Genomic DNA, 13890 nt, shown 5'->3' with positions numbered 1-13890 from the left:
GTGTAGGAATGTGCGAGTGTGTGTCTGCTCATGTGTGGGTATGTGTGTGGGTATGTGCGAGTGTGTGTGTCTGTGCATCTGTGGGTATGTGTGAGTGTGTGTGTGTGTGTGTGTGTGTGTGTGTGTCTGTGCATTTGTGTGTATGTGTGTAGGAATGTGCGAGTGTGTGTCTGCGCACGTGTGGTTATGTGTGTGGGTATGTGCGAGTGTGTGTGTCTGTGCATCTGTGGGTATGTGTGAGGGTGTTGTGAGGGTGTGTGTGTCTGTGCATCTGTGGGTATTTGTGAGGGAATGTGTGAGTGTGTGTGTTTGTGCATCTGTGTGTATGTGTGAGGGTATGTGTGAGGGTGTTTGTCTGTGCATCTGTGGGTATTTGTGAGGGAATGTGTGAGTGTGTGTGTTTGTGCATCTGTAGGTATGTGTGAGGGAATGTGTGAGTGTGTGTCTGTGCATCTGTGGGTATGTGTGAGGGTACGTGTGAGTGTGTGTGTTTGTGCATCTGTGGGTATGTGTGAGTGTGTGTGTTTGTGCATCTGTGGGTATGTGTGAGTATGTGTGTCTGTGCATCTGTGGGTATGTGTGAGTGTGTGTGTTTGTGCATCTGTAGGTATGTGTGAGGGTATGTGCGAGTGCAGTGTTCTCCCCAGAAATTTTTCCAGCTGGCTGGCATGAAAATGTAGCCGGGTGGCATGAAAAAGTAGCCGGGTGAGGCAAGATGAGAAAATGCAGAACCGGTGTTTCGGTGCCCAACTCTGCTTACAGCATAGGAGGAGGTGAGCTGATAACAGCCGGGTGCTCACCAAAACTAGCCGGGTGGATCACCCGGCTAAAACAGCCTGGGGAGAACACTGCGAGTGTGTCTGTGCATCTGTGGGTATGTGTGAGTGTGTGTGTGTGTGTGTGTGTGTGTGTGTGTGTGTGTGTGTACATCTGTGGGGTATGTGTGAGGGTGTGTCTCTGCATCTGTGGGTATGTGTGTGTGTGTCTGTGCGAGTGTGTGTGTCTGTGCATCTGTGGGTATGTGTGAGGGAATGTGTGAGTGTGTTTGTGCATCTGTGGGTATACGTGAGGGAATGTGTGAGTGTGTGTGTGTGTTTGTGCATCTGTGGGTATGTGTGAGTGTGTGTCTGTGCATCTGTGGGTATGTGTGAGGGTATGTGCATCTGTGGGTATGTGTGAGTGTGTGTCTGTGCATCTGTGGGTATGTGTGAAGGTATGTGCATCTGTGGGTATGTGTGAGGGTATATGTGTAAGTACCGGGTATGTGTCTTTATGTACAGTGCTTGAACCCTTTACAGTTTTTCTATTATACATACAGTACGGAGATCTGAGCATTTGTGTCACAACGTCAAAAAGGTTGGGAACCACTGTTCTAGGAGATATCTCAGGAGAAAAGGGGAATTGGATATGAGCCTTTGTGTGTGTATACGTGCGTGCGTGTGTGTGTGTGTGTGTGTGTGTGTGTGTGTGTGTGCACAGGATCTTCTCAAAAAATTAGCATATTGTGATGAAGTTCATTATTTTCTGTAATGTACTGATAAACTTTAGACTTTCATATATTTTAGATTCATTACACACAACTGAAGTAGTTCAAAGCCTTTTATTGTTTTAATATTGATGATTTGGCATACAGCTCATGAAAACCCAAAATTCCTATCTCAAAAAATTAGCATATCATGAAAAGGTTCTCTAAACGAGCTATTAACCTAATCATCTGAATCAACTAATTAACTCTAAACACCTGCAAAAGATTCCTGAGGCTTTTAAAAACTCCCAGCCTGGTTCATTACTCAAAACCGCAATCATTGGTAAGACTGCCGACCTGACTGCTGTCCAGAAGGCCATCATTGACACCCTCAAGCAAGAGGGTAAGACACAGAAAACATTTTCTGAACGAATAGGCTGTTCCCAGAGTGCTTTATCAAGGCACCACAGTGGGAAGTCTGTGGGAAGGAAAAAGCGTGGCAGAAAACGCTGCACAACGAGAAGAGGTGACCGGACCCTGAGGAAGATTGTGGAGAAGGACCGATTCCAGGCCTTGGGGGACCTGTGGAAGCAGTGGACTGAGTCTGGAGTAGAAACATCCAGAGCCACCGTGTACAGGCGTGTGCAGGAAATGGGCTACAGGTGCCGCATTCCCCAGGTCAAGCCACTTTTGAACCAGAAACAGCGGCAGAAGCGCCTGACCTGTACTTGACACTGGACTTCAGGCATTTTGGCATTTCCCTCTCCCCAGTCTTCCTCCAGACTCTGGCACCTTGATTTCTGAATGACATGCAAATGTTGCTTTCATCTGAAAAAAGTACTTTGGACCACTGAGCAACAGTCCAGTGCTGCTTCTCTGTAGCCCAGGTCAGGCGCTTCTGCCGCTGTTTCTGGTTCAAAAGTGGCTTGACCTGGGGAATGCAGCACCTGTAGGCCATTTCCTGCACACCCCTGTACACGGTGGCTCTGGATGTTTCTACTCCAGACTCAGTCCGCTGCTTCCGCAGGTCCCCCAAGGTCTGGAATCGGTCCTTCTCCACAATCTTCCTCAGGGTCCGGTCACCTCTTCTCGTTGTGCAGCGTTTTCTGCCACACTTTTTACTTCCCACAGACTTCCCACTGAGGTGCCTTGATACAGCACTCTGGGAACAGCCTATTCATTCAGAAATTTCTTTCTGTGTCTTACCCTCTTGCTTGAGGGTGTCAATGATGGCCTTCTGGACAGCAGTCAGGTCGGCAGTCTTACCAATGATTGCGGTTTTGAGTAATGAACCAGGCTGGGAGTTTTAAAAGCCTCAGGAATCTTTTGCAGGTGTTTAGAGTTAATTAGTTGATTCAGATGATTAGGTTATTAGCTCGTTTAGAGAACCTTTTTGTGATATGCTAATTTTTTGAGATAGGAATTTGGGGTTTTCATGAGCTGTATGCCAAAATCATCAATATTATAACAATAAAAGTCTTTGAACTACCTCAGTTGTGTGTAATGAATCCAAAATATATGAAAGTCTAATGTTTATCAGTACATTACAGAAAATAATAAACTTTATCACAATATGCTATTTTTTGAGAAGATCCTGTATATATACGTGGGAAGAGGATGAGGGGGGGGGGGGGGTTTTGGCACAAAAATCAGGTTTTCGCTCAGGGCGCTATGAAACCTAAGGTCGGCCCCGATGTTATCGTGCTGTCGTGCATAGTAGTGCGCTGGCTGCAGGCCTGCTCCACCCAAGATGCCAAGTGAGGCAACTTCCTCAGGCAGCAAAAGTCTGAGGGCAACACCAGGCAGAAACAGGAAGTGAAGAGAGTGTCTGGCTAACCTATACTGGGGGCAACTGTACCTGGCTAACCTATATTGGGGGCAACTGTACTGAGGCTGTGTTCACCACAGCTATAACATGCGGTGCAAATTGTCAGGTGCTGTGTGATTATTCCAATTGGGGTGGGGGGGGGTAGTCTGGCGCATCCTCACAAGTTTGCCTCAGGCAGCAAAAAGTCTAGAACCAGCCCTGGCTGTCTGGGATTGGAACCAGGGACCCAGCACTATCCACTACGACACAGTGCTGACTAAAGATGTAGTGAAAACAAGTTCTAATCAATATAGATTGGTTGCTGTGGCCTTGGCCAAATTATAAGGAAAACTGTCCCTTTTCTGTGACTAAATGAACACTACAGCACTAATTTTACCACCTCCGTGTAGTTATGCAGGTTTGCCTACACAATCTGCTCATACTATTCAATAGCTCAAACCACACGGAGGTGCTGAAATTGATCAGTGATTGGCCAATCATAATTGAAAGTGTGTACCAAGCTTTAGTCAAAAAAAGACAGTCTAAAAAGCAGTATAAAATGCAATACTGCCCTTACCTGAAAAGATGCTTTGGGGACGTGCTGGTTTTCGTATTTGAATGTTTATGTAATGGATGAAAGCGTTATTAGAATACTTTGGGCAGAGATGATTCACTTGGCAATTCAGAACTGCGTACATTTTTGATGCGCACCATTAAACATTTTATACTGCTAAACAGACTGTTGTAAATGGAGAGCTGGAGATGAAATGGACTCTAGCTGCTGCCGCCTTGCGAGCGAATGCTTCATTTTATTAACAGTTTGCTTATCTATGTATTTGCTGCCACCTACTGGAGCAGTGTCAGTAGTGACAGAAAGTGCCTGTGCATCTCTGGCCTTGAGATTGTTGGAGAGCGTAGGTCTGCAACAAACATGGATTTATGAAAGGGAACCTCAAGTGAGAGAGATATAGAGGCTGCCATATTTATTTCCTTTTAACTACTTGCCGACCGCATCACGCCTACTGTCCCCTCTGTGATCCGTTGTCATAGGTTGAAGCCTATGACAACCGATCACAGTGATTGGCTAGCTGCCTCGCCATCGCCTGCACTCTCGCCATGGTGCGCACCAGTCCAGCACAGCCATCACTACACAAACCAGCTGTGTGCAGTGCATTACACAGTGAGTTTGGTCTGTCAGTGTGACGCAGTACACTAATTACACTACCTGATTAATGTATACACACGCAAGATGTTTTAAAGCACTTTATGACTCCAATTTAGCATTGCAATGTGATTTCTGCCCTTAAAACCCTGCTCTGCATGAAATCTGTAATTTTCCCCGGGACTTTTGGCGTCTATCCCACTCCGACATGCCCCCCTCCAGGTGTTAGACCCCTTGAAACATCTTTTCCATCACTTTTGTGGCCAGAATTAGTGTTTGAAGTTTTGAAAGTTCGCCTGCCCATTGAAGTCTATTGCGGTTCGCAAAGTTCGCCGGTTCGCGTTCGAGGTTACTGAACATAAAATGTTCGAGCCATCTCTAACACTGTGGTCCTCAAGTGGTTAAACATTGCATATTGCCTGGCTATCCTACTGATCCTAATACTTTTAGCCATAGACCACGAACAAGTATGCATATCAGGTGCTCTGACTGAAGTATGACTGGATTAACTGCATGCAGTGGGGTAGCAAAAGGGGTTGCAGAGGTTACGACTGCATCTGGGCCCCTGCACCAGGGGGGTGCACTAGGGGCCCTCCTTCATCCATCTTATTAGCTTTTAATTGGTGCTATGCTGGTAATGAACACCTCTATATGTGTATGGAATAGTGGCAATCCTTAACGGTTTCCTTATTCTTCATACAGCTCTCTAAGGCCTCATTCACACATAAAATCAAGCGTTTTGCATTTTTGGGCGCTCTTTTTACCCCCCATCCCGGTGCTCCACTGCGCGCTACGTTTATGGTAAAAGCACTTTTCTAAACGCTTTTTGTAATTCACTCCGCGACGCAAGTCAGGACTCAGGAAGTGAACTCTTTGACTCAGAAAATAATAAATACAATATATTTATTTTAAAAAATGGGAACGCAATCGCCACATAAAGCGGTTTTGTGAGCATTTAGCGCTCTTCCTATACCTTCCATTATAGCAAAAATAACCCAAAAATGGTACAGGCACCGCCTTGCTGAACGCACAGCGCACAAACTGCGCTGATATGAATCTTCTGTTGGGAGTATGGATATGGATTGCAGTGGCTTGTGCCACGCTCCTCACGCGGATACAGTTGCACTTAACGCGTCTCACTTGTCCCTGCTGAGCAGTGGCGGACCCATCCCGAAAAGCTTTTCAAAAATGCACAATTGTTTAATGTTTTTTCTGTGTCATAGGAAGCAATATCTGCACCTACTGCAATGTTTTCACCACATTGGGGTGTTGCATTTGAACTTCCATTTAACCTCCTTAGAGGTAACCCCGTGCTGGACACGGGGTAAGCCACGCAGGAGGATTTCTCAGGCCCCGCTGGGCCGATTTGCATAATTCTTTTTTTTAGACACGCAGCTAGCACTTTCAGATCAGGTGTTTTTGCGGCTATGAATGGGAGTTAAAATCATGATGTTCGCACTTGTTTTATGGCTAAGGCAGTTGTCGGAGGCGCCCAAATTGTTGTAAACCTTTATGCACTTGTTTTATGCTCCTTGGGACATGGGGCCCAGTCTGTGAGGGTCAAAAGGGGGTTAGCAAGTGAAAGGGTGTAAACATTGGGGGGGGGGCATCAAAGTTTTGCTGGGGGGGGGCGTGAGTTATATTTACGCCCCTGTCCTAATGCACTATATGCCAGTAAAGTTGCAGTGTGCAAGTAGCGCGCAGCAATTTTACCGGTACTAACATCACAAGAACACTACCCATTAACCCATTTGCACCACACATGTTAACTTGGTATGCTGCCTACGCACAGCCTTTTTACCAGTATGTAGTGCATCAGGCCCAAGATCTGCCATCACCCAAACCACATCTGAAACTTCTCATAGAACACAAATGGAAAATAAGTCTCAGCCAGGATTGGAAGGTCACTTATGAAAGACTTCAAGTTCCATCCCAGAGATACCTTAGTTAATCAGGTCTAGCTTTCATCCAACATGATTTGTACTGGTAAATAAGGCTTTGCGCAAAGGTGTACAGAGGCGCCGGAAGGATAAAAGTAACTAAAAAGTTTAAAATTGTTTTGGTTGTGGTGGTGGACCAGCCAACCATAAACAGACAAGGCTGTCGGTTTTTGAAAACATATATACAGTTTATTCGATTACTCCCAATACAAGGTCGCAACGCGTTTCACGGGAAATAACCCGCTTCTTCAGGCAATAAAAGACAGGAGCAATACACAGCGTATCGTCTAGATGATGCTTGGCACCTCTGACAGAGGTGCCAAGCATCATCTAGACGATACGCTGTGTATCGTCTTTTATCCTTCCGGCGCCTCTGTACACCTTTGCGCAATCAGAAGTCCACCCTTGGTGGAAGGGTGACCTACCCTACTACTTCCCTCTATCTACAGAGAGCGACGTTTTACTCCTGAGTGGGGACAGGCTTGTTCTCCCCACCTGCCTGAACAGTGGTTGCCTTGGAGGCAACCCTGGTTTGTGAGTATATTACTTACATTTCATACTACTTTTCATCCCTTTTTAATACATACTACACTATATTGGGCTCTCGGTCTTCTCTCTTTTTTGGTAAATAAGGCTATAACACTTTCTTTTCAACAGGAAGACTATGACCAGCTTCGGCCTCTTTCATACCCCAATACAGATGTATTCCTGATTTGCTTCTCAGTTGTCAACCCGGCTTCTTACCATAACGTCCAGGAGGAATGGGTGTCCGAACTCAGAGCCTATATGCCCAACGTACCTTATGTCCTAATAGGAACACAGGTAAGTGTCCTGCTGCTATTACATTTCGGGCCTTGGGGATAATAAAACTCTGTCCTGGCTTGTAGAACCAAAAGACCATATTTTTGTAGATGATCTCATTTTTGTAAGCTCAGTAAAGCTTTAGTGCACAAGCAGAGTGTTAAAGAGAGCCCCAGAGATCAAACATGTAAAAAAGTAAATACTTACCTAAGGAGAGGGAAGTCTCTGGGTCCTCCAGAAGCTCCACATGCAGGTTCTCTGCCACTCCTCGGGACCCCTCTTAACATCGGGGCCATGCTCCTCTTCTGGCATAAGCATGGTTGCGCCTGTGCAGTAGCAAGGAGCCGCTCATGCCTGCCTCTTGCCTGGAGAGGAGCATGCCCCCAAGGTTCTTACCAACAAGCCATTGTCGGTAATCTTTGGAAGTTCCACTCTCGGTGAGGGCGGACCGGAGGACAGCATGGAAAGCCTCTATTGGATCCAGAGACTTCTCTCTTCTTAGGTAAGCATTTTGTTTTGTACCCCACGTTACAGATGACCCGAACATTAAATTTAGGGTTTGCGAACTTCGAACTTTAAGTTTGCCATAGACTTCAATGGGCAGGCAAATTTTAACCACTTTACCCCCAGCCGTTCGGATTTTTCCATCCCTTTTTCCAGCCTTTTACCACCAGGGACGGAGAAATCCGTACTTTCTGCGCTCCCGCCGCTGCCCGCACTCCCGCTCGCATGCACGCCGCCGCCCGCTCACCCGGAGATCAATGAATGGGAAAATCCATTCCCGTTTGTTGATGTAAGCCCCGCATTGTGAAGAAAAACAAAGTTCCCAGCCTCATAGCACTTCCTGCAAGCGTCCTTCCGGACGCTTGCAGGTCGCATAAACAAAATGTTACTGTGGCCATCTTGTGGCCAAATAGTAAAACTACACCCTAAAGCATTTTTCACATACAAATACATTACTTTTACACACAAAGAAAAAAACATAAATAGTTACCTTAGGGACTGAACTTTTTAAATATTTATGTCACGAGGGTACAACACTGTTACTTTATAAACTATGGGCTTGTAATTAGGGATGGACGCAAAACTGAAAACAATGCACCTTTATTTCCAAATAAAATATTGGCGCCAAACATTGTAATAGGAACATAATTTAAACGGTTTTATAACCGGGACAAATGGGCAAATAAATTTCATGGTTTTTAATTACAGTAGCATGCATTATTTAAAAACTATAATGGCCGAAAACTGAAAAATAATGATTTTTTTTCCCACATTTTTCCTATTTTCCCATTAAAACATATTTAGAATAAAATAATTCTTGGCATAATGTCCCACCTAAAGAAAGCCTAATTGGTGGCGGAAAAAACAAGATATAGTTCATTTCATTGTGATAAGTAATGATAAAGTTATAGATGAATGAATGGGAGGAGCGCTGAAAGGTGAAAATTGCTCTGGTGCTCAAGGGGTAAAGCCCCTCAGTGGTGAAGTGGGTAAAACCTACAGGGACTCTTTCTGGCAAAAAAAAAGTGATGTAAAAGTTGTTTCAAGGGGCCTAACACCTGGACTGAGGCATGACAGAGGGGGATCCATGGCAAAATTCCCACCAAAAATTATGTAGTTGATGTAGAGTCGTGTTTTAATCGCTACAGGGCAGAAATCACAGACAGACCAAATTCACAGTTTAACGCACTGCAAACAACCAATGGTTTGCCCATTAAAATCTTTGTTTTCCCCGATTTACCTTCTGCAATGAATCACTGGTGGTGACATCTTTAGTTCTTCATCTGTACGGAATCTTAATTACTGAGAGTTCTATGAACAAAGAGAGATGCTGCTTGCTTAGCAGGTGGAAAAAGCAGTTATTTCCCACAATGCAACAAGGTTCAAAGACCGCAAACTGTCAGGACCATGGTCATGACATCACACTGTGGCCACCACAATATCAGCCATACAGACTCGCCTGGTGATCTATTTGAGAATATCTAAAGATTTATGGTGGGAAAGGGGTTATCTGCTACTGATTGGGATGAAGTTAAATCTTGGGTTAAAGTTCCTCTTTAAAGGGGCACTTTGGACAAAAAAACATAATTATTTGTGTATGTTTGCACATATTTTAGATTTTACAATTTTTCGCCAGAGTATTTTTAAATGAGCCATAAATGACTTTTCTCCTATGTTGCTGTCACTTACAGTAGGTAGTAGAAATCTGACAGAAGTGACAGGTTTTGGACTAGTCCATCTCTTCATAGGGGATTCTCAGGGATTTATTTATTTCAAAAGCACTCATATTGCCCTTATAAAGTGTGTGTGTGTGTGTGTGTGTGTGTGTGTGTGTGTGTGTGTGTGTGTGTGTGTGTGTGTGTGTGTGTGTGTGTGTGTGTGTGTGTGTGTTTTTGTGCAATGACTGCAACCCAGATAACTAGAAATTAAGGTGTTGGGGGCGCTGGGGTGCCTCTTAGTCTATTAGCAATCAGTGTGTGATGGCTGGGGTGGGAGGGATGGAGGGGCGAACTTTGGTCTCTCAGCCTTGGGTGCTGGAGAACCTGGTCCCGACTCTGGTCACCAGGTGCAGAAATTCATGGCGTCATCCCTCTCTTACCCCATGAACCTTACTATGGGGGGAGGAAGAAGTTAGGGACTGTTATACTCACCATATTTTGCTATGTGTCGGGGCGGGGTTCTGGCCATCCTTGCTATGGGTGGTGACTGAGCAGTACCACACTGGACACACTTGCTATTGAGGGAGGGAGGAGTTGGGATTTTTTATACTGGCCTCACTTTATGGGCGGAGATTCTTGCTATGTTTGCTGTGGGGAAAGAGCAAGGGGTACCGCACGGGACACACTTGTTTTTTTTGCTTTGAAGGGTTTATACTGGATACACTTGCCATTGGGGGATGGGTGGCGGGAATGATTAATGATTGTTATGCTGGCCACATGCTGGGGGGAGGGGGAGGTGGGGCTGGCTATGTTTTTTTGTGGGGGGTGAGGGAAGCTAACCATGCTGGACATGCATGCTATTGGTAGTGGTGGGGGGTTGGATGGGACACCTTTGCTAAGGGGGGAATAGCGGGATGTTACAGTGATCACCACGTGGCCATGGTGGCTTCTGCACTCAGTTACCAGCTCAGCTTGGAGCAGCCAGAAGGTACAAGAGCAGGAGGGAGATCATCATCAGGCACTAACCTGGACTATATCTACATAGCCTTACTCCACTCTCCCTCAGCCTGAAACTTAGTGTCACCCCCTCTGCTGGTGACCCCTATTGTGCTCCGCATCTACCACACCCCCCTAGTGTGTTCACTGTTGCAGACACTTTGGCATCACTATTAAACAGCAATTTAGCGCTAGTCGCATATTACGAGCATCAAACGTTTAAGACAACATTGAGCACTAAATCTCCACTTTATTGCTATTTTCTTTTTACTTCCAACACAGATTGATCTGAGAGATGACCCCAAAACATTGGCTCGACTCCTTCACATGAAGGAAAAACCAATCACCTATGAACAAGGGCTGAAGCTTGCCAAGATGGTAGGTTTTGGAGGCAGAATGATGTGCTAAGTACCTGTTGGGTTAAAGACAATATTCATATGTTTCAGGTTTGATGCTGACAAACTGGCAAATGTATTGGGCCACCAAGTATCCATTATGGAGGAACTGGGCATTTCAGATCATTCTGAAGCCGAAAGATGAATTTTGAAAGTGTGTGGAAGGCAGGCCCAGATTTACGTCACAGGAGCCTATAGGCACAGATGTCCCAGCACCCTAGACTTTGCCCTCCATGAACCTATAAACCCCGCTGAACCGCACCGCAAGCGTGCTGGCTGTCCCAGCTGTCACTTCCCTTGCCTGCCATAGGTAGCTACAGGTGCCCATTAGGATTAGGCAGCCAGAGGTACCTTCTGTATTCCCCCTAACTGAAGGGAGATTTCGTCAGTGGAATGCAGAGAGCTGGGTGAGTAACCTCTCATTTACACTCTGCTCAGTACACTGCATAGGGAAGGAGGGTGGGAGGCACTAGGGGAGGGGAGTGAGCTGCCTTTCCATCAAGAGGCGCCTGTAGGCACGTGCCTTATGGTATATCTGTCACTGGTGGAAGGGACTGTTAGATATCGGGTATTCATGCACTCTTCTCATGAAGAAGGTGGTATGGAAACGGCCATTGCTGACCACCTCCTTATAATGGCGGACTTACCTCTACAATAGAAGACACTATTCAGTGATAGTTCAACAATAAACTTTAATTCGCCTACTCCACAATGCAATGCATGTCGCAGGTGCTATCCTGCTTCATCAGGCAAATAAAGAAGCAATTGAGAGGCATAAAAACACTTGGCTAAGCAACCAAACTAGTGAACCATATTGATCAACATAATTTTAGAATATTGCACAGTGTTGATCAATCAGGGCCAAAAAGTCGCATTGGGCGCTAATGTTGCCTCTAAGGTGCTCAAAACTTAGCTATTGACCCCAATAGGCACATCTTATTGGCCTAAGGAAGCTGGTATTTAATCCAGCAAAACACATCGCCATAGTGTTATTAAAGGTTGAGGGTTTTTTATTTCAGATATCTGATTCTCAGGAAAATGCCACCTCTCATTTTGAGTTTTAGTTTTTAAATTGTTTTCTCCTCCCCTAGGTGCCTCGTCACTCTTTTGCCTTGTATCACTCCTTACTGTATTTCCTGCTAGTCTACTGCCTTATTTGTTATAGATTTCCCTACTGGCCCCTCCCCTTATATAGATTTCCTGGTGGTCTAGTAGTCCCCTTCCCTCTTATATACAGTTTCCTGGTAGTCTAGTAGAGGATACCCCTCCCGCGCTTATATAGACCTCCCAGGTGGTCTAGTGGCACCACTCTCACTTATATACTTTCCCTAGTAGACTAGTGTCCCCTCCTCCTTGGCTTTTTGCATGCTGGGTGTGGGTAAGGGCTCGTTTCCACTATAGTGAATCCGCATGCGGGCACTGCATGCGGATTCGCATAGTCAATGTAAGTGGATGGGGCTGTTTCCACTTGTGCGGCGGCGGGAGCGTTTTTCGGTGCGGCAGAAATCTGCACGGCAGAGCCGTCAGATTTCGCGTGCGGGAGGAATGCGGGCGAATTGCCGCTAATGCATTTAATAGGGAAATCGCATGCGGCTTTGTCATGCGGATTTCCCCGCGATTTCGCGTGCAATTTCGCATGGTTTGCTATGGAGCTTTACTCAGGCAGTGACATGGTTAAATTCGCCTGGCTCCTTGCCATGCGAAATCGCATGAAAAATCGTGGCTAAATCCGCATGCGGAAACGCAGCCGCATGCGATTTCTTCTGCGGTGGAATCCAGGCGATTCCGCACCGCAACAGTGGAAACGAGCCCTAAGTATGATCCCACCTCTCCCTGTTCCAGCAATGAGCAGCACTCCCCTGCCTGCCCACCAGCTAGCCAGCCTCGTAATGCCACGCGTACCGAGTCCCTTGCTTGATGATATCAACAAGCCAGGTCTGGTATTTGTGGCTGTTTGAAGCCGGCTGCAGTGCTGTCACAGAAGAGGGGTGATTGTCAGTGGAATGGTGGAGAGATAGGTTCATACTTACCTTGCCATCGCTTACAGCTGCCAGTGTTTGCAGGGGGGGGGGGGGAGGAGGATGAGAAGAGACTCCAGAATGGGCTACCCTGGTTAGGGCAGCTAGGATTTAGGGGGATGAGCACAGCTGTGTGTTAGCACATGCACTGTGCTGACTTATATACCGCAATGGTAAAAATTCTTTCAACACATCCATGATCAATGGCTGCATTTGATTGGTCCATTTTGAAGCTGTATAAACTTGCATTAAATACATTGTTTCTCTTTTCTTTTTAAAGATTGGAGCTCAGTGCTACTTGGAATGCTCAGCTCTGACTCAGAAGGGGCTGAAGAATGTGTTTGATGAAGCCATTCTCACAGTCTTCCACCCAAAGAAGAAGAAAAAGGGCTGTGGGAAGTGCCGGAACTCTTGCTCCATTGTCTGAGAGGTTTGCCTTGAACAGATTTGGTGCTGTTGTGCAGTGATGGAAGCAGCCATCATGAAAAGTGCTGAAGAGGGGACCTTCTCACACTATGAACCAGTCCACATGGAGGCCATGACCAGTGAGCCATACAGAGCCTTTGATCTGTGATACCTCCATGATTTAACATTAAGTCGCTGTATCTCACCTTTGCCTTCCCCCCCACACTGTGATTATATACTGTATATATCTACACACACTATGTGCCTTGTCTTCCGATGAACATTGCAGCAGGACGGCCTCAGACACGACACCATTCATGCCTTACTTGGAAGAGAACATTCTGACCACTTTCAAGAATTGAAGCCATTGGCTGGACAGTATTCTTTAGTTTTTTTGGTTTTTTTTAAATACATTTGTTTTCTAACACTATTAGGTTAGTACCTTGGATTATTTTAGGATGGTACCGTATTTGTTTAAAGTCAAAATTCCGTTGCTTCGTTTAGAACTTTGTTTTTCCTATTTTAGTTAAATTACTGATTTAGTGACTTCTTTTGTTTTTCAAAAAAAAATAAAATAAAATGTTTGACCCATATTATCAGTATGTAGTGTTCCCATGGTTCTTATCTACAGATCATGATAAAGATACAAATCCTGGATCCAAGGAAGCAATATGGGTTAAGATGCATACACACGTCTGATTTTATGCCCGATTGTAGTCATTTAACTGATCAATGGGAT

The 13890-nt window shown here is 45.5% G+C and overlaps 1 protein-coding gene across 1 annotated transcript in view; it reads left to right on the top strand.

The window, feature by feature from the left end:
* The window catches only part of RHOJ (ras homolog family member J), a 127379-nt gene extending 113632 nt beyond the window's left edge, over positions 1 to 13747 (top strand). Inside the window, exons 3-5 of the mRNA XM_068254272.1 lie at positions 7032 to 7196; positions 10616 to 10711; positions 13027 to 13747. Of these exons, the coding sequence (XP_068110373.1) occupies positions 7032 to 7196; positions 10616 to 10711; positions 13027 to 13173 (408 nt within the window). The 3' untranslated portion in view covers positions 13174 to 13747. The remainder of the gene's footprint in view (positions 1 to 7031; positions 7197 to 10615; positions 10712 to 13026) is intronic.
* Positions 13748 to 13890: the final 143 nt, after the last annotated feature.

The sequence above is a fragment of the Hyperolius riggenbachi genome, chromosome 9 (genome assembly GCF_040937935.1).
Source record: "Hyperolius riggenbachi isolate aHypRig1 chromosome 9, aHypRig1.pri, whole genome shotgun sequence".
In the NCBI taxonomy this organism is placed as follows: Eukaryota; Metazoa; Chordata; class Amphibia; order Anura; family Hyperoliidae; genus Hyperolius; species Hyperolius riggenbachi.
Note: the sequence above shows the minus strand (reverse complement) of the source record. Positions and strands in the feature narration are given on the sequence as shown.